General features: G+C 49.4%; 1 protein-coding gene across 1 annotated transcript in view; it reads left to right on the top strand.

The window, feature by feature from the left end:
* LOC144481833 (formin-like protein 3) overlaps positions 1–21,003 on the top strand; it is an 80,777-nt gene that overhangs the window by 27,490 nt on the left and 32,284 nt on the right. Inside the window, exons 2-5 of the mRNA XM_078200987.1 lie at positions 1,829–1,941; positions 4,600–4,834; positions 8,067–8,135; positions 10,588–10,668. Coding sequence (XP_078057113.1) covers positions 1,829–1,941; positions 4,600–4,834; positions 8,067–8,135; positions 10,588–10,668 — 498 coding nt within the window. The remainder of the gene's footprint in view (positions 1–1,828; positions 1,942–4,599; positions 4,835–8,066; positions 8,136–10,587; positions 10,669–21,003) is intronic.

Genomic DNA, 21,003 nt, shown 5'->3' with positions numbered 1-21,003 from the left:
TGTCCTTGCCCGCTCTGAGGCGCGCCTGCCGTTTCCTGTTGCCTCATTAGCTCCTTCCTGCCTTTCCCGGAAACGAGGGATTGTCAGGGCTGGCATTGTCATAGTCCATTCCCCCTCCTCCCACCCCTTACCCCCCCCGGCTCTGACTGAGGTTTCCTGTGATTCCAGCCTCTGACTTCAGACTACAGGATAACCAAAAAACAAGGCCTGTTGATAGTAAATCTGTACGTAACACTGGACATCAGAGCTGTCCGTTTGACATTTGCCGTGATGGCCATTGCTTGACATTCATCATAGAATCCCTACAGTGCAGAAGGAAGTCATTTGGCCCAGCGAGTCTGCACCGACCACAATCCCACCCAGGCCCTAGCCCCATATCCCCATGCATTTACCCTTCTCGACCCCCTGACACTGAGGGACAACTTAGCATGGCCAATCCACCTAACCTGCACATCTTTGGATATGAAGAGGCAATTTAGCATGGCCAATCCACCTAACCTGCACATCTTTGGACACTAAGGGACAATGTACTGTGGCCAATCCACCTAACCTGCACATCTTTGGATATGAAGAGGCAATTTAGCATGGCCAATCCACCTAACCCGCACATCTTGGACATTAAGGGGCAATTTAGCATGGCCAATCCACCTAACCCGCACATCTTGGACACTAAGGGGCAATTTAGCATGGCCAATCCACCTAACCCGCACATCTTGGACATTAAGGGGCAATTTAGCATGGCCAATCCACCTAACCTGCACATCTTTGGATATGAAGGGGCAATTTAGCATGGCCAATCCACCTAACCTGCACATCTTTGGACACTAAGGGGCCATTTAGCATGGCCAATCCACCTAACCTACACATCTTTGGACCCTAAGGGTCAATTTAGCATGGCCAATCCATTTAACCTGCACATCTTTGGAGTGTGGGAGGAAACCGGAGCACCCGGAGGAAACCCATGTAGACACGGGGAGAATGTGTGAACACCACACAGATGGTGACCCAAGCCGGGAATTGAACCTGGGTCCCTGGCGCTGTGAGGCAGTAGTGCTAACCACTGGGCCACCGTGTCGCCTGTATCTGACATTTTTCCACATTCGGACGACGTTCAAATCTTCTGTATCGTTTGAGGGGAAAAAAAAGTGAAGTTTTGTTCATCCTTTTGACACTTCTTTTGCAGTTTTTCTCCATCTGCCTTTTGACACCATCCCTGCCATCCGCACAGCTGGATAGAATGCTGCACATCTGCACACACACTTGTGTAGTCACTACAAGGTCATGTGGCAGTGCAGACAGCCCCACCATTAAGCTGGGACGGAGCTCTTGATGGGTATGGAATCTACTGCAGCATCAGGGGATGTTGAGCTCTCTTTACGGTTGGAGATTATTGCCCGAGAAGCGTTGTCCGCACAAGCCACTTGCCTGAGTGGAGTAGCTGTGCTACATGTGGCGGGCTCCCATTGCCCAGGTCTGGACAAAATGTCTACCCTGCAGTCTACCATGGAGCAGCGTGTGGCGTTTCCATGGAGACCACTTGGGCCTAGCTCGTAGGCAGAACAGGGCCAGCCCTTGTGAATGCCTCAGTGCCCTCAGTACCAGACTCCACATCCACCTCACTTGGCAAAAAGCTGCATAACCTTAATGCAGGGCTTCACACACCAGGTCAATGCCCATAGTTATACCCGCTAATGGATTGTTGGCCTGTGGGTTGGCGCACAATCTCGGCCGTCGAGCACTTCTGCGGCAGTGAGGGCAGATGCGCCAGAAGGCGGACAGAACTGGGGCTGCCAGTTACAGGTGACCCCTATGGTGGTCTCGTGCCCAGCAAGGGACCCATGCGGCCCACCAGCATGCCTACTGCTGGCATCGGGAGCAGATGGTTCACAACACGAGGCACACGCAGGCACAAAGCGTGTGGTATCTGTCCAACATGGAAAGGTACGGTGGTTAGCACTGCTGCCTCACAGCGCTGGGGACCCGGGTTCGATTCCCGGCTTGGGTCACTGTTTGTGCGGAGTTTGCACGTTCTCCCCGTGTCTGTGGGGGTTTCCTCCGGGTACTCCGGTTTCCTCCCACAGTCCGTGCAGGTTAGGGTGCATTGGCCGTGCTGAATTCTCCCTCGGTGTACCCGAACAGGACTGTGGCGACGAGGGGATTTTCACAGTAACTTCATTGCAGTGTTAATGTAAGCCGACTTGTGTCACTAATAAATAAACTTAAGTTCGAGCCGAGGTATTATTCTTGGTAATATTACGCACTGGACAATTTATCTATTCAGAAGCCATTTCTGTACCTTAGTGGAGACACTTCAGTTACTTTACAACGAGTGGGTAGTGTGGTATTAAACTAAGGAATGTCCGACGCGTGCATTCATGGCAAACAGCAGTTACCAGCTCCCACCACACTCGACCTGAACTCTCGGAGTTGCCCTGATGTGTCTTGGAAGAGTGCACAGGGGCAAATGCAGGTCCGAGCTCGGAAGAGACAAAGTTGGGATTGGCAAGACGCGGGTATGTTTGGAGGGGTGGCATTCTGAAGTGATTCTTTGGAAAGCGTCACACGTTGACGCCTTGCTGCGGCAGTCTTGCATCTTACACCGCCACAGCCTGTTTCTTGCCCTCTCTCTCTCTCTGGGCCTGCAGCGTTGCCGTGCCGTGTGCTTCCTGCCCCTCCCTCCACCAGGAGACTTCTGGGAAGAGCAGCTGTTGACAGCGCGCCCCCAAGCAATTCATTCGAAGCTGTATCTTTGGGGTGACACTCAGCCCAGTCTCCTGAGTATCCCCACTGCCTGGTGGCTGGATTGCCTTTTGCTCCATCTTCCTTGAACGTGGAGACTGCGATTGCCACAAAATGGCAGTCGGCTACTGTCAGGTTGTGCTTCCAGCGAGTTCTGCCAATTTACAAAAGCACAAGGGGGAAAGCCTTGTCAAAATGAAAAGGTGGGCACGGCTGTTAGCGCCGCTGCCTCTCGGCGCCAGGGACCCGTGTTCGATACCCGGCTTGGGTCACTGTTTGTGTGGAGTTTGCACGTTCTCCTCGTGTCTGCGTGGGTTTCCTCCGGGTGCTCCGGTTTCCTCCCACAGTCCGAAAGACATGCTGGTTAGGTTGATTGGCCGTGCTAAATTCTCCCTCGGTGTACCCGAACAGGAGTGTGGCGACTAGGGGATTTTCACAGTAACTTCATTGCAGTGTTAATGTAAACCTACTTGTGGCACGAATAAAGAAACTTAAATTAGAGCCCAGGTATTGGATACCTGGCTCTAATTGAAGTGGATTAAAGTGTACTGGATGGGTTGGCATCATGTGATCTCCATCCAGGCTCACCCTGGCATGCTCAGGTCCTCGGAAGAGGGACAAGGAGCCAGAGAACTGCCAGCGCGCCACCACCCTTTCCTCCTCCCACCACCAAACCCACCGGATAGTGTGCCACGGCTCTGCATTGAACCAGGATAGTTTGGAACCGAGCTCCACACACTGCAGTCGTAACGGACGCATACCCTATTCACACCCAGAGGAGGCGATGGCCTAGTGGTATTATCATTAGACTATTAAGCCAGAAACCCAGCTAATGTTCTGGGGAACCCGGGTTCGAATCCCGCCACGGCAGACGGTGGAATTTGAATTCAATGAAAATTATCTGGAATTAAGAATCTACTGATGACAATTGTTGGAAAAACCCATCTGGTTCACTAATATCCTTTAGGGAAGGAAATCTGCCGTCCTTACCCGGTCTGGCCTACATGTGACTCCAGAGCCACAGCAAGGTGGTTGACTCTCAGCTGCCCTCGGGCAACTAGGGATAGGCAATAAATGCTGGCCCAGCCAGTGATGCCCATGTCCCATGAAGGAATTTTTAAAAAATTACCTGGACAGTCTTCCTCGTAGTGGTGGTGAGCTTTGTTGTACCAGCTGCCAGCTGAAGTTTGCAAGAGGCTCAAGGCTGGCGGCAGTGGGTACCCTCAGCTTCCTGGCAGCCAATCTTTGTGACCCTTCAAAAATCGGTGGCATTTTAGGTTTGGAAATGCAGGCATTGCGAGTGCTACTGCGAAGCGGTCATTTTTTTTGTTGCATGATTCAGACCAGGCCCAGCCACTGGGCGAGTGCCAGCTGTTGCAGTTTGTTTGGGGGCATTGCCACCCCTCTTTCCCCCCCCGCCCCTCACTCAGGAGCCCAAACTGCCACCAGGGCACGCCCGGTCACCTCTTGCACGCTTGGGAGGCCGGAGGAAAAGAGATTGGCACGGGCTCGATGCACGAACGCTGCGAAAGGAAAGCTTGATTTGACATGCCAATTTTGCCCACATTTTTTTGCCAGCTCGACAAATGCCAAGACGCGAATTCCGCGCTATAGCAGCAAGCAACCACTCTGTGCCAGGGAACGGCGATGCGCGACAAAGCCGGGCAAACGACGCATGCTCTTGCGCTGTTGAAATGACTAGCTTGAAATGTGTACAAAAAGGGGATTCCCCTGCACCCCCTCGCTCCTCCACCCGCCCCCCTGCCTCCGCCCAAGAGCAATGTTCAGTTGTAAAGTCTCTGTCTCGCGATTTGAGTTGGGTTTCCAGGACTAACCCCCCTTGCCTTGCCCTCCTCGTAGGTACGACCTGAAGACTCTGCCCTTGGACTTTGTGGAGTGTCTGAATCGCTTCCTGCCAACCGAGAGCGAGGTAAAGCTTCTGCGGCAGTACGAGAGAGAGCGGAAACCACTCGACGAGCTGTCCAACGAGGATCGCTTTATGCTTCTGTTCAGCAAGATCGAGCGCCTGCCTCAGCGCATGACCATTATGACGTTCGTTGGCAATTTCTCCGAGAATATTCAGATGTTGAATCCGGTACGTCTCCCATCTCCCAATAGGGTGGGGGGGGGGGGGGTGAAAGGGTGGATGGGTGGCAGGGGAGGCGATGGCCTAATGGTATTATCGCTTGACTATGAATCCAGAAATGGACTCGGGTTCGAATCCCGCCACGGCAGGTGGTGGAATTTGAACTCAATAAAAAATATCTGGAATTAAGAATCTACTGATGACCATGAAACCATTGTCGGAAAAACCCACCTGGTTCACTAATGTCACATGGGCTGTACATCGGCACAATGGTTAGCACTGCTGCCTCACAGTGCCAGGGACCCGGGTTCAATTCCAGCCTCGGGTCACTGTCTGTGTGGAGTCTGCATGTTGTCTGCATGTTCTCCCCTGTGTCTGAGTGGGTTTCCTCCGGGTGCTCCAGTTTCCTCCCACAGTCCAAAGATGTGCAGGTTAGGTGGATTGGCCGTGCTAAATTGTCCCTTAGTGTCCAAAGATGTGCAGGTTAGATGGATTGGCCATGCTAAATTGCCCCTTAGTGTCCAAAGATGTGTAGGTTAGGTGGATTGGCCATGCTAAATTGCCCCTTAGTGTCCAAAGATGTGCAGGTTAGGGGGATTGGCCATGCTAAATTGTCCCTTAATATCCAAAGATGTGCAGGTTAGGTGGATTGGCCATGCTAAATTGTCCCTTAATATCCAAAGATGTGCGGGTTAGCTAGATTGGCCATGCTAAATTGCCCCTTAGTGTCCAAAGATGTGTAGGTTAGGTGGATTGGCCATGCTAAATTGCCCCTTAGTGTCCAAAGATGTGCAGGTTAGGGGGATTGGCCATGCTAAATTGCCCCTTAGTGTCCAAAGATGTGCAGGTTAGGGGGATTGGCCATGCTAAATTGTCCCTTAGTGTCCAAAGATGTGTAGGTTAGGTGGATTGGCCATTTACAAGTAAGTAAAATGCTAAGTATTGGGGCAACTTTTTATCTATTCATTCATGGGATGCGGTTGTCGCTGGCTGGGCCAGCATTTATTGCCCATCCCTATTCACCCTTAAAGTGAGTGGCTCGCTCGGCCATTTCAGAGGGGCATTGTTTAAGTTTGTAGTTTAATTATTAGTGTCACAAGTAGGCTTACATTCACACTTCAATGAACTTACTGTGAAAATCCCCCAGTCGCCACACTCCAGCGCCCGAGGGAGAATTTAGCATGGCCAATGCACCTAATCAGCATGTCTTTAGTCACTAAGGGGCAAGTTAGCTTGGCAAATCCACCGAACCTGCACATCCTTGGATGCTATGGGAGAATTTAGCACGGCCAATCCACCTAACCAGCACGCCTTTCGGACTGCGGGAGGAAACGGGAGCACCCGGAGGAAACCCATGCAGACACGGGGAGGACATGCAGACTCCGCATAGACAGCGACCTAAGCCGGGAATCGAACCCGGGTCCCTAGCGCCGTGAGGCAGCAGTGCTAACCACTGGGTAGATCTGGAGTCACATGTACGCCGGACCTGCCAAGGACGGCCGATTTCCTTCCCTGAAGGATGTTAGTTTTTATGACAATCGACATGGTTTGTCATGGTCACCCGTTACTGAGATTAACTTCCAATTCTAGATTTTATGAATTGAGTTTAAGTTCCATCAGCTGCCGTGGTGAGATTTGAACCTGCGATTTGAACCCCGAGCCTCTGGATTGCTAATCCCCAGAGGCGTTACTTTGTTTGATGGTGGCCAGTCTATTTTTCAGTGAGATGTGAATGGCGAGAGTTTCTTTCTACTCAAGACATCTCCCAAGCCTTTACATCATCCTCTGACTCAATCCTACATTCTTCCATCATTCCCTGCCTCCCTTCTCTGCATCCATTTTTTTTCTGGCCCCCGTTCATCTCTTCAGCTTGCTGCTGTCGATGCCATCCGGGCCTGTCACTTGAAAACTTCTGGCCATCAACCGTTCGTAACAGTTACTTCTGATTTTACTGGTGAAAGAGGTCATAGTCTTAGGATAAGAGACAGCAAATTTATAACCCAGTTGAGGAGAAACTACTTCTCCCAAAGGGTTGTGAATCTGTGGAATTCGCTGCCCCAAAGTGCGGTGGACGCTGGGACAGTGAGTACATTTAAGGAGGAGTTAGACAGATTTTTAATGGGTTGAAGGATTATGGGGAGGAGGCAGGAAAATGGGGATGAGGAGCGTATCAGCCATGGCGGAGTGGACTCGATGGGCCGAATGGCCTAATTCTGCTCCTATATTTGATAGAATCGTTGAGGTTTACAGCTTGGAAACAGGCCCTTCGGCCCAACTTGTCCATGTTGCCCCTTTTTATTAACCACTAAGCTAGTCCCAATTGCCCACGTTTGGCCCACATTCCTCTACACCCATCTTACCCATGTAACTATCTAAATTTTAAAAGATAAAATTGTACCCACCTCTACTACTACCTCTGGCAGCTTGTTCCAGACACTCACCACCCTCTGTGTGAAAAAATTGCCCCTCTGGACCCTTTTGTTTCTCTCCCCTCTCATCTTAAACCTATGCCCTCTAGTTTTAAACTCCCCTACCATTGGGAAAAGATATTGACTATCTAGCTGATCTATGCCCCTCATTATTTTATAGACCTCGATAAGATCGGCACGGTAGCACAGTGGTTAGCACTGCTGCTTCACAGCTCCAGGGTCCCGGGTTCGATTCCCGGCTCGGGTCACTGTCTGTGTGGAGTTTGCACATTCTCCTCGTGTCTGCGTGGGTTTCCTCCGGGTACTCCGGTTTCCTCCCACAGTCCAAAGATGTGCAGGTTAGGTTGATTGGCCAGGTTATAAATTGCCCCTTAGAGTCCTGGGATGCGTAGGTTAGAGGGATTAGCGGGTAAATATGTGGGGGTAGGACCTGGGTGGGATTGTGGTCGGTGCAGACTCGATGGGCCGAATGGCCTCCTTCTGCACTGTAGGGTTTCTATGATTTCTATGAAGATCACCCCTCAGCCTCCTACACTCCAGAGAAAAAAGTTCCAGTCTATCCAGCCTGTCCTTATAACTCAATCCATCAAGTCCCGGTAGCATCCTAGTAAATCTTTTCTGCACTCTTTCTAGTTTAATAATATCCTTTCTATAATAGGGTGACCAGACAACTTATAAATTCCCAAAATGTTGTGTTTGGATCAATGTATACAATGGGTTTTGTACAATTAGTATCTGAAATGGACACGTCTAATCCCAATAGATATGTGTTATCTGAAAGATATTTAATGTGATAACACATTTTTTTCCAGCAACTAAATGCAGTCATCGCGGCCTCTGCGTCTATTAAGACGTCTCAGAAGTTGAAGAGAATGCTTGAGGTGAGTGTGCTTTTGCTGCAGCTCCAACCAAGGTAAGATCTGTAGAGCATTTCAAAGCCTCTGTGAATTCAGACGCTGTTCTGTACAGGCGGGTACGTTTGAAGGGCAGTTACCATGCGTCGTTCCTGCCCATCTCCTATCGTCGGTGTTTGTTGTCGGATGGTCAATACCGTTTGGTCAGTCTTAATGAAGTCTTGTAGCCTTAAGTAGGTGAATTAGATCTACTTATCAATGGCAAGAACTCTGTACCTATACGCAGTAAAGGGCTCAAGCTTGGACCTGTGACCATGCTTGCTTCTGCACACGTCTCTGTCCAACACTAGACTCTTGGTGGCACAGTGGTTAGCACTGCTGCCTCACCAGTGCCAGGGACCCAGGTTCGATTCCCGGCTCGGGTCACTGTCTGTGTGGAGTTTGCACGTTCTCCCCGTGCCTTCGTGGGTTTCCTCCGGGTGCTCCGGATTCCTCCCACAGTCCGAAAGATGTGCTAGTTAGGTGGATTGGTCGTGCTAAATGTCCCTTAGTGTCCAAAGATGTTCAGGTTAGGTGGATTGGCCATGCTAAAGTGCCCCTTAGTGTCCAAAGATGTGCAGGTTAGGTGGATTGGCCATGCTAAATTGTCCCTGAGTGTCCAAAGATGTGTAGGCTAGGTGGATTGGCCATGCTAAACCTGCTCTTTACTGTCCAAAGATGTGCAGGTTAGGTGGATTGACCATGCTAAAGTGCCCCTTAGTGTCTAAAGGTGTGTAGGTTAGGTGGATTGGCCATGCTAAATTGTCCCTTTAGTGTCCAAAGATGTGCAGGTTAGGTGGATTGGCCATGCTAAATTGTCCCTTTAGTGTCCAAAGATGTGCAGGTTAGGTGGATTGGCCATGCTAAATTGCCCCTTCGTGTCCAAAGATGTGTAGGGTAGGTGGATTGGCCATGCTAAATTGCCCCTTAGTGTCCAAAGATGTGTAGGTTAGGTGGATTGGCCATGCTAAATTGTCCCTTTCGTGTCCAAAGATGTGCAGGTTAGGTTGATTGGCCATGAAAGATTGTCCCTTAGTGTCAGGGACATTGGCAAGGTAAATACATGGGGTTACAGGTATATGACCTGGGTGGGAATATTGTCGGTGCAGGCTTCTAACTTTTATTCACTTCATTCGCCTGCCCACTGTGATTGGAAACCAAACTGGAATCACTTCCGGAAGAGTATCTGAAATACCTGCTCGTGTTTGAGCGTCTGCCAATGTTGCTAAACTAATCTGATGCCCACGATGCCAGTCGGTGCCCTGTTCAAGGTTATGTCTCTGTCACCTTGCCAACGGATGTTGGCTGGGCTGGAGTGTCTCGGCTATGAAGAGAGGCTGGTTAGGCTGGGGGTGTTTTCCTTGGAGCAGAGAAGGCCGAGGGGGGACCTGATTGAGGTGTACAAAATTGAGGGTAGGTAGGAAGGAACTTTTCCTCTTCGTAGATCATAGAATCGCTACAGTGCAGAAGGAGGCCATTCGGCCCATCGAATCTGTACTGACCACAATCCCACCCAGGCCCTATTATCGTAACTCTCATTTACCCTGCTCATCCCCCTGACACTAAGGGGCAATTTACCATGGCCAATCCACCTAACCTGCACATGTTCGAACTGAGGGAGGAAACCGGAGCACCCGGAGGAAACCCACGCAGACACCGGGAGAATGTGCAAACTCCACACAGACAGTGACCCGAGGCTGGAATTGAACCCGGGTCCCTGGCACGGTGAAGCAGCAGTGCTAACCATTGTGCCACCTTGCTGCCCGTAAATCAATAGTCCTCAAACTATGACCCCTAGTTCTGGACTCCCCCCACCATCGGGAACATTCTTTCTGAATCTACCCTGTCTAACCCTGTTAGAATTTTATAAGTTTCTATGAGATCCCCTCTCACTCTTAACTCCAGTGAATATAATCCGAACCGACTCAGTCTCTCCTCATATGACAGACCTGCCATCCCAGGAATCAGCCTGGTAAACCTTCGCTGCACTCCCTCTATAGCAAGGACATCCTTCCTCAGATAAGGACACCAAAACTGCACACAATACTCCAGGTGTGGCCTCACCAACGCCCTGTACAATTGCAGCAAAACATCGTATCTGCTTCCACTACCTCCCCCGAAATGAAAAAAAAAAATTGCAGATACGATAGTGCCATTTAAGGGGCGTCTTGACAAATACATGAATAGGATGAGAATAGAGGGATACGGTCCCCGGAAGGGTGGGGGGTTTTAGTTCAGTCGGGCAGAATGGTCGGCACAGGCTTGGAGGGCCGAAGGGCCTGTGCCTGTGCTGTAATTTTCTTTGTTCTTTCCCTATTCCTATACTCAAATCCTCTGGCTATGAATGTTTTAATGTTGTACTTTCTATGGATACGTTGCCTTTTATGAAGATGGTTCTCTGATGTATTTAATGACATGTCTCCCTCCTCTTTCTTTCTAGATTATTCTGGCACTCGGTAACTACATGAACAGCAGTAAGAGGGGAGCTGTGTATGGCTTCAAGCTGCAGAGTTTGGACCTGGTATGTATTTTATCCCATTAAGGCTCTGCAGGCTAATGTACTTCTGAGGCCTCTCATTCCAAATACAAGCAACCTGCTTCATTACGGTGAATTATGTGTGTGCTAATATATTTGAAGGGACCAGACTTCAAGTGTGCCCCATTCCCACAAAATAATGCCTGTTTATTTCCCATAGTCATCGAGCAATACAGTACAGAAACAGGCCCTTCAGCCCAACCAGTCCATGCCAACCATGGTGCCATCCCAGCTAATCCCAATTGCCCACGTTTGGCCCATATCCCTCGCATCCTTCCCCATCCATGTACTTATCCAAATACTTTTTAAATGTTGCTGTTTGAACCCCTTTCTCTGGCAGGTCATTCCATACACAACCCACCCTCTGCTTGAAGAAGTTGCCCCTTTTAAATCTTCCCCCCTCTCACCTTCAACCTGCGCCCTCTAGTTTTCAATTCCCCTTCCCTGGGAAAAAGATTATGACCGGAATTCTACTGCCCTGCCGGCAACGGAATCGGATCGGAGCGGGCAATGGAAATGTCCTTTGACCTTGGGCGGGATTTTCTGGATTCAGGCCAAGCAAGGCCCTAAAATCCCACCCGCGTGCGTTCATCCTATCTGTGCCCCTCATGATTTTATACACCTCGATAAGGCCACCCCTCATTCTCCTACGTTCCATGGAATGAAGTCCTAGCCTGGCCAACCGCTCCCTATAACTCAGACCCACTCGTCCTGGAAACATCCTCGTAAATCTTCTCTGCACCCTTTCCAGTTTATCAATGCCTTTCCTATAACAGGGTGACCAAAACTGTTCACAATACTCCAAAAACAGCCTCACCAATGACTTATACAACTGGAACATGATGTCCCAACTCCTATACTCAATTCCCTGACTGATGAAGGCCAGTGTGCTAAATACCTTCTTCACCGCCCTGTCTATCCGTGACGCCGCTTTCAACGAACTATGTACTTGTGCTCCCATGTTCCCTCTGTTCCTCAACACTCCCCAGGGCCCCACCATTCACTGTATTGCTTGGTGCGGGCAGGCCTGAGGCTGCCCAAACTGGCATTTGACTCGTAATCTCTATCTTAACTTCCTTCACCTTTTCCAGCTTGTGTGAATTTTAAAAAATTCTTTGGAACGTGGGCGTCACTGGCAAGGCCAGAATTCTTTGCCGATCCCTAATTGCCCTTGAACTGAATATCTTGCTTGGCCCTTTCAGGAGCCAACCACGTTGCTGTAGATCTAAAGTTTAGTTTGTTTATTATTGTCACAAGTCGGCTTCCATTAACACTGCAATGAAGTTACTGTGAAAATCCCCTAGTCGCCACACTCCTGTTTGGGTACACTGAGGGAGAATTTAGTACGGCCAGTGCACCTAACCAGCACGTCTTTCGGAGTGTGGGAGGAAATCGGAGCACCCGGAGGAAACCCACACAGACACGGGGAGAACGTGCAAACTCCGCACAGACAGTGACCCAAGCTGGGAATTGAACCCGGCCCTCTGGCACTGTGAGGCAGCAGTGCTAACCACTGTGCCACCGTGCCGCCCCAAGATCTGGAATCACATGTAGGCCAGACCGGGTAGAGTCATAGAGGTTTACAGCACAGAAACAGGCCCTTCGGCCCAACTTGTCCATGCCGCCTTTTTTTAAACCAACTTATGGTCTTATGGTCTTAACTTGTCCATGCCGCCTTTTTTTAAACCCTGAAGCGAGACCCAATTGCCTGCATTTGTCCCATATCACTCTATACCCATCTTACCCGTGTAACTGTCTAAACGCTTTTCAAAAGACAAAATTGTACCCACCTCTACTACTGCCTCTGGATGCTTGTTCCAGACACAAGCTGCCAGAGGTAGTAGTAGAGGTAAGGACAGCAGATTTCCTTCTCGAAAGGGGCATTAGTGAAGCAGATGAAACTATGGATGGGATTTTCTGGCCGCGCTCATCCTAAAACCGTAAAATCCCGCCCGAGGTCTACGGACCTTTCCATGGTCCGCCCTTCGCCCGCTCCGATTCCTGTGGCGGGCAGAATGGTAACATTCGCCTCTGGGTTTTTTTTAATGATAATTGTCATGGTCACCATTACTGAGACTAGTTTTATATTCCAGATTTTATTATTTGAGTTTAAATTAAGTTTATTTATTCGTGTCACAAGTAGGTTTACATTAACACTGCAATTAAGTTACTGTGAAAATCCCCTAGTCGCCACACTCTTGTTCAGGTACACTGAGGGAGAATTTAGCACGGCCAATCCACCCAACCTGCACATCTTTGGATACTAAGGGACAATTTAGCATGGCCAATCCACCCAACCTGCACACCTTTGGATACTAAGGGACAATTTAGCATGGCCAATCCACCCAACCTGCACATCTTTGGACACGAAAGGGACAATTTACCATGGCCAATCCACCTAACCTGCACATCTTTGGATACTAAGGGGCAATTTACCATGGCCAATCCACCCAACCTGCACACCTTTGGACACTAAGGGACAATTTAGCATGGCCAATCCACCCAACCTGCACATCTTTGGACACTAAGGGGCAATTTAGCATGGCCAATTCTCCTAACCTGCACATCTTTGGACACTAAGGGGCAATTTAGCATGGCCAATCCACCCAACTTGCACACCTTTGGATACTAAGGGGCAATTTAGCATGGCCAATCCACCTAACCTGCACATCTTTGGATACTAAGGGGCAATTTAGCATGGCCAATCCACCCAACCTGCACATCTTTGGACACGAAGGGGCAATTTAGCATGGCCAATTCTCCTAACCTGCACATCTTTGGACACTAAGGGGCAATTTAGCATGGCCAATCCACCCAACTTGCACACCTTTGGATACTAAGGGGCAATTTAGCATGGCCAATCCACCTAACCTGCACATCTTTGGATACTAAGGGGCAATTTAGCATGGCCAATCCACCTAACCTGCACATCTTTGGACACTAAGGGGCAATTTAGCATGGCCAATCCACCTAACCTACACATCTTTGGACACTAAGGGGTAATTTAGCATGGTCAATCCACCTAACCCACACATCTTTGGACACTAAGGGGCAATTTAGCATGGCCAATTCATCTCACCAGCCTTTCGGACTGTGGGAGGAAACTGGAGCACCCGGAGGAAACCCACACAGACACGGGGAGAATGTGCAGACTCCGCACAGGCAGTGACCCGAGGCCGGGAATTGAACCCGGGTCCCTGGCGCTGTGAGGCAGCTGTGCTAACCACTGTGCCACCATGGATTTGGCCACTGGCTGCCATGGTGGGATTTGAACCCGCTCCCCCCACCCTCATCCCCAGAGCATTAGCCTGGGCCATCAGGGGTTTGATGCAGCGTGTGACCGTCTCCCCACTGACGCATTTTAGCCCTGGTGTCGGAACGGCTGTGAGTCATCTCACTTCTGGTGCCAGGTCACCCATGAGTTGGTCACCTCTGAGGTTGCATGCGAAGCCCGGGTTGGTTTTATAGTGAGCGAGAGTTCAGAGCGCTCAAAGCCACCCTCCTTTGAGCCTTTTACAGTCAACAGGAGTAGACATTCCCCCCCCACCCCCCCATCCAGTCTAGACTGGATTTAAACACAGTCTAGGGACAGTCTAGTCATGATTTCTGTCTCCCCATGCGCCCCCCCCTTTCCCACACCCCCCTCACCCCCAGGATTAGTTGTTTCTGACAAACACGCATAACTATGACTAAAAATAGAAGCTGAGTTTATCAGAATCACATTCCACTCGCTTGCAGGCTCCAGCACTCACTGACCTTCCCAGGATGTGCTTGCCAACTGTTTATTTTGTGGACTTTGAGTGTTAAAAAAACCCAGTCAGACCACTGTCAACATTTCAGCCTGTGACCCCCCCCCCCCCCCCCCCCGCATCTGAAGAGGTTTACAGGGGTGGGAGGGAGAGTTAAACACAGGGGGAAAAAAAGTAAGCAGCAAGCCAGAAAGCAGGGGGAAAAAGGCAAATTTCTGTTAGCCCTTTTGTCCACTGCGCCTGAGGCCTTTAGTTATGCGATAGGCAGTTTGTTTCATATATTTCAGCTTCCCATCGAAGCTAGAAGCAGGAGGAGGCCATTCGGCCCTTCGATCCTGCTCCACCATTCATTATGATCATGGCTGATCATCAAATTCAATATCCTGATCCCCCCCCTTCCCCCCATATCCCTCGATCCCTTTAGCCCCAAGAGCGATATCTAATTTCTTCCTGAAATCACACAACGTTTTGGCCTCAACTACTTTCTGTGGGAGTGAATTCCACACATTCACCACCCTCTGGGTGAAGAAATTTCTCCTCACCTCAGTCCTAAAAGCTTTATCCCTTATCCTCAAACCATGACCCCGTGTTCTGGACCGCATTCCCCCCTCCCCCCCCCCCCCCCCCCCCCCCGCCCACCCCCCCGACACCATCGGGAACATTCTTTCTGAATCTACCCTGTCTAACCCTGTTAGAATTCTATAAGTTTACCCCTTATCCTCAAACTATGACCCCTAGTTCTGGATTCCCCCACCATCGGGAACATTCTTTCTGAATCTACCCTGTCTAACCCTGTTAGAATTTTATAAGTTTACCCCTTATCCTCAAACTATGACCCCCTAGTTCTGGACTCCCCCACCATCGGGAACATTCTTTCTGAATCTACCCTGTCTAACCCTGTTAGAATTTTATACGTTTCTATGAGATCCCCTCTCACTCTTCTAAACTCCAGTGAATATAATCCTAACCGACTTAGTCTCTCCTCATATGACAGACCTGCCATCCCAGGAATCAGCCTGGTAAACCTTCGCTGCGCTCCCTCTATAGCAAGAACATCCTTCCTCAGTTAAGGACACCAAACTGCACACAATACTCCAGGTGTGGCCTCACCAACGCCCTATACAATTGCAGCAAAACATCCCTATCCCTATACTCAAATCCTCTCGCTATGAAGGCCAACATACCATTTGCCTTCTTTACTGCCTGCTGTACCTGCGCGCTTACTTTCAGCGACTGATGCACGAGGACTCCAAGGTCTCGCTGAGTATCCACCTCTCTCAATTTACACCCATTCAGGTAATAATCTGTCTTCCTATTATTGCTACCAAAGTGGATAACCTCACATTTATCCACATTATACTGCATCTGCCATGCAGATGCCCACACACTCAGCCTGTCCAAATCACGCTGAAGCATCTCTGCATCCTCCTCACAGCTCACCCTCTCGATCTTCTAAACTCCAGTGAATATAATCCTAACCGACTTAGTCTCTCATAGAATCACAGAAACCCTACAGTGCAGAAAGAGGCCATTGGGCCCATCGAGTCTGCACCGACCACAATCCCACCCAGGCCCTACTCCCACATATTTACCCTCTAATTCCTCTAACCTACACATCTCGGGACACTAAGGGGCAATTTAGCCTGGCCAATCGACCAAACCCGCACATCTTTGGAGTGTGGGAGGAAACCGGAGCACCCGGAGGAAACCCACGCAGACACGAGGAGAATGTGCAAACTCCACACAGACAGTGACCCAAGCCGGGAATCAAACCCAGGTCCCTGGAGCTGTGAAGCAGCAGTGCTAACCACTGTGCCACCATGCCGCCCTCTCCTCATATGACAGACCTGCCATCCCAGGAATCAGCCTGGTAAACCTTCGCTGTACTCCCTCTATAACAAGGACATTCTTCCTCAGATAAGGACACCTAAACTGCACACAATACTCCAGGTGTGGCCTCACCAACGCCCTGTACAATTGCAGCAAAACATCCCTATTCCTAAACTCAAACCCTCTCGCTATGAAAGCCAACATACCATTTGCCTTTTTTAGCCTGCTGTACCTGCGCGCTTACTTTCAGCATTTGCAGTCCTATTTTCTACCACCGAGGCATTTTTGTTTTGTCCAAACGAAATCTGTTTCTGTGTAAAATGTTCTCAAAAATGATTTATTTTTCCCTGAGATTGAAGCCACAGCCTTTTTAGATTAAATAATCTCGCGTTTGCCAGTTGGCGACTTGTCATCACTTATTGGCAGCCACTGGAATCCAAGCAGATTTTTCAGTGCAGACAAGTTCAAATGCATGGTTAATCTTTTCTGAAACTAGCTATCGGAGCCAGAAAGCCTACTGTACGCTCGCAACTTAGACCTCTCAGTCCTTGAGGAGCTGATAGCCGAGACTGTGTGAGATATTTTTCAAAAACAAATCAGCCCTTAGTCTGCGGAGTTCCAACCCAACATGAAGATAATGTTTATTTATTTTTGTAAATGGTGTTCCAGAATGTATATTGAAGCAGAACGAATTCCATAGGATTTATTAAAGCAATACAACTCCTCACTGATACCTCATTAAGTATTCCAATGTTCAGGGCAACAGTGCCCAACCTGGGGCCTAGGGAGCCACATGCGGCCCATCTGAGTGTCCCCCACAAGACATTTTGTTGACCGTTGCCTCAGGCGCTGGGTTACCCCATTCCACTGATTCCCGTCCGTGTCGTTTTTTTTTCCCCACCGGTGTGATTTGATTTGGTTTATTATTGTCACATGTATTTGGATACAGTGAAAAGTATTGTTTCTTGCGTGCTATACAGACAAAGCATACCGTTCATAGAGTACATAGGGGAGAAGGAAAGGAGTGGGTGCAGAATGTAGTGTTACAGTCATAGCTAGGGTGTAGAGAAAGATCAGCTTAATATTTGATTTATTATTGTCACACATATTGGGATACAGTGAAAAGTGTTGTTTCTTGCGTGCTATACAGACAAAGCATACCGTTCACAGAGTACATAGGGGAGAAGGAAAGGAGATGGTGCAGAATACAGTGTTATAGTCATGGGCGGCGCGGTGGCACAGTGGTTAGCACTGCTGCCTCACAGCGCCAGGGACCCGGGTTCAATTCCGGCCTCGGGTCACTGTCTGTGTGGAATTTGCACATTCTCCCCGTGTCTGCGTGGGTTTCCGCCGTGGGTTTCCTCCGGGTGCTCCGGTTTCCTCCCACACTCCAAAGATGTGCGGGTGAGTTTGATTGGCCATGCTAAATTGACGCTAGTGACAGGGGGATGAGCGGGGTAAATGTGTGGGGTTATGGGGATGCGGCCTGGGTGGGATTGTGGTCGGTGCAGACTCGATGGGCCGAATGGCCTCCTTCTGCACTCTAGGGATTCTATGAGCTAAGGTGAAAAGAAAGATCAGCCTAATATAAGGTCGGTCCATTCAGAAGTCTGACGGCAGCAGGGAAGAAGCTGTTCTTGAGTCGGTTGGTACGTGACCTCAGACTTTTATATATTTTTCCCGATGGAAGAAAGTGGAAGAGAGAATGTCCGGGGTGCGTGGGGTCCTTAATTATGCTGGCTGCTTTTCCCGAGGCAGCGGGAAGTGTAGACAGAGTCAATGGATGGGAGGCTGGTTTGCGTGATAGATTGGGCTTCATTCACGACCCTTTGTAGTTTCTTGCGGTCTTGGGCAGAGCAGGAGCCAGACCAAGCTGTGATACAACCAGAAAGGATGCTTTCTATGGTGCATCTGTAAAAACTGGTGAGAATCGTAGCGGACATGCCAAATTTCCTTAATCTTTTGTGTGCTGATTACACACAACATTGAGTGTGAGAACCGTGCGCTCCCTCTGTGTCCAAAGTGTCAATATTTCTTTTGTTTTTACCATTGGAAGTTGATGACAGTCCCATTAATATAGAAATGATGAAGCATTTTTACAACTCGTTATGGAATATTCGGTGTGGATTAAATGTATTGAATCTTATTCATGGGGACACGGTTTGTGAACCAACCCGATTTCAATCTCGCGGCCCACTGAGATGGAGGAGGGTCACTCACGCGGCCCACTCACCAGCCTAGGTTGCCCATCGCTGGGTTCTGACCTTGAGAGTTGAGTGAATCAAGAGAATTGGCCCAAGAAATCTGGGAGTTGCTGGACTTGATTTTAAATCGAGTTAAGTGTCCCACAGTCTTTGTAAATTATTCACCTCATGTCCTTCTGTACTTGCAGGATGTTACTTATGCAGGGAATGTTTTATGTTGCGAAAAGAGCAACTGGTATTTGGGAAGCTTGGAACCAGAGTTCAGCTTTCAACATTGTTGGTTGCCTGAGGCAATCGCCCTAGCAACCTGTTGCTGCTGGGATGTTGGTGCCTCGCATTGGGAAGTCCCATTTCAGATTGTAATTCTCACAAGAGGCCATTCGGACTGCAGGAGCAGGAATGTATTTGTCCATCCCAAATGTGTTTTCACACACCACCGTGCCCCCCCCCCCCCCCCCCCCCCCCGCCACCCCAGACTGAATTGCCCTGTAATGCTAAGCTATGAAGGAAGATAGAACAGTTACAGCTCAGAAGGAGGCCATTTGGCCCATCATCATGGTGCTAGCTCTCCAGTGCAATTCAGCTAGCCCCACTCCCCTGCCCTTTCCCTCCAAATCATTTATTTTCAGATAATCGTCCAATCTCCTTTTGAAGGCCTTGATTAAATCTGTCTCCACCACACTCTCCGACAGTACATTCCAGATCCTAACCACTCGCTGTGTGAATCTGTCTCCACCACACTCTCAGACAGTACATTCCAGATCCTAACCACTCACTGTGTGAATCTGTCTCCACCACACTCTCAGACAGTGCATTCCAGATCCTAACCACTCACTGTGTGAATCTGTCTCCACCACACTCTCAGACAGTACATTCCAGATCCTAACCACTCGCTGTGTGAATCTGTCTCCACCACACTCTCAGACAGTACATTCCAGATCCTAACCACTCGCTGTGTGAATCTGTCTCCACCACACTCTCAGACAGTACATTCCAGATCCTAACCACTCGCTGTGTGAATCTGTCTCCACCACACTCTCAGACAGTGCATTCCAGATCCTAACCACTCGCTGTGTGAATCTGTCTCCTCCACACTCTCAGACAGTACATTCCAGATCCTAACCACTCGCTGTGTGAATCTGTCTCCACCACACTCTCAGACAGTACATTCCAGATCCTAACCACTCACTGTGTGAATCTGTCTCCACCACACTCTCAGACAGTACATTCCAGATCCTAACCACTCACTGTGTGAATCTGTCTCCACCACACTCTCAGACAGTGCATTCCAGATCCTAACCACTCGCTGTGTGAATCTGTCTCCACCACACTCTCAGACAGTGCATTCCAGATCCTAACCACTCGCTGTGTGAATCTGCCTCCACCACACTCTCAGACAGTGCATTCCAGATCCTAACCACTCACTGTGTGAATCTGTCTCCACCACACTCTCAGACAGTGCATTCCAGATCCTAACCACTCGCTGTGTGAATCTGCCTCCACCACACTCTCAGACAGTGCATTCCAGATCCTAACCACTCGCTGTGTGAATCTGTCTCCACCACACTCTCAGACAGTACATTCCAGATCCTAACCACTCGCTGTGTGAATCTCTCTCCACCACACTCTCAGACAGTACATTCCAGATCCTAACCACTCACTGTGTGAATCTGTCTCCACCACACTCTCAGACAGTGCATTCCAGATCCTAACCACTCGCTGTGTGAATCTGTCTCCTCCACACTCTCAGACAGTACATTCCAGATCCTAACCACTCGCTGTGTGAATCTGTCTCCACCACACTCTCAGACAGTACATTCCAGATCCTAACCACTCACTGTGTGAATCTGTCTCCACCACACTCTCAGACAGTACATTCCAGATCCTAACCACTCACTGTGTGAATCTGTCTCCACCACACTCTCAGACAGTGCATTCCAGATCCTAACCACTCGCTGTGTGAATCTGTCTCCACCACACTCTCAGACAGTGCATTCCAGATCCTAACCACTCGCTGTGTGAATCTGCCTCCACCACACTCTCAGACAGTGCATTCCAGATCCTAACCACTCACTGTGTGAATCTGTCTCCACCACACTCTCAGACAGTGCATTCCAGATCCTAACCACTCGCTGTGTGAATCTGTCTCCACCACACTCTCAGACAGTACATTCCAGATCCTAACCACTCGCTGTGTGAATCTCTCTCCACCACACTCTCAGACAGTACATTCCAGATCCTAACCACTCACTGTGTGAATCTGTCTCCACCACACTCTCAGACAGTGCATTCCAGATCCTAACCACTCGCTGTGTGAATCTGTCTCCACCACACTCTCAGACAGTGCATTCCAGATCCTAACCACTCGCTGTGTGAATCTGTCTCCACCACACTCTCAGACAGTACATTCCAGATCCTAACCACTCACTGTGTGAATCTGTCTCCACCACACTCTCAGACAGTACATTCCAGATCCTAACCACTCGCTGTGTGAATCTGTCTCCACCACACTCTCAGACAGTACATTCCAGATCCTA

This window comes from Mustelus asterias, chromosome X (assembly GCF_964213995.1).
Source record: "Mustelus asterias chromosome X, sMusAst1.hap1.1, whole genome shotgun sequence".
NCBI lineage: Eukaryota > Metazoa > Chordata > Chondrichthyes > Carcharhiniformes > Triakidae > Mustelus > Mustelus asterias.
This window is presented reverse-complemented; position numbering and strand designations above follow the sequence as displayed.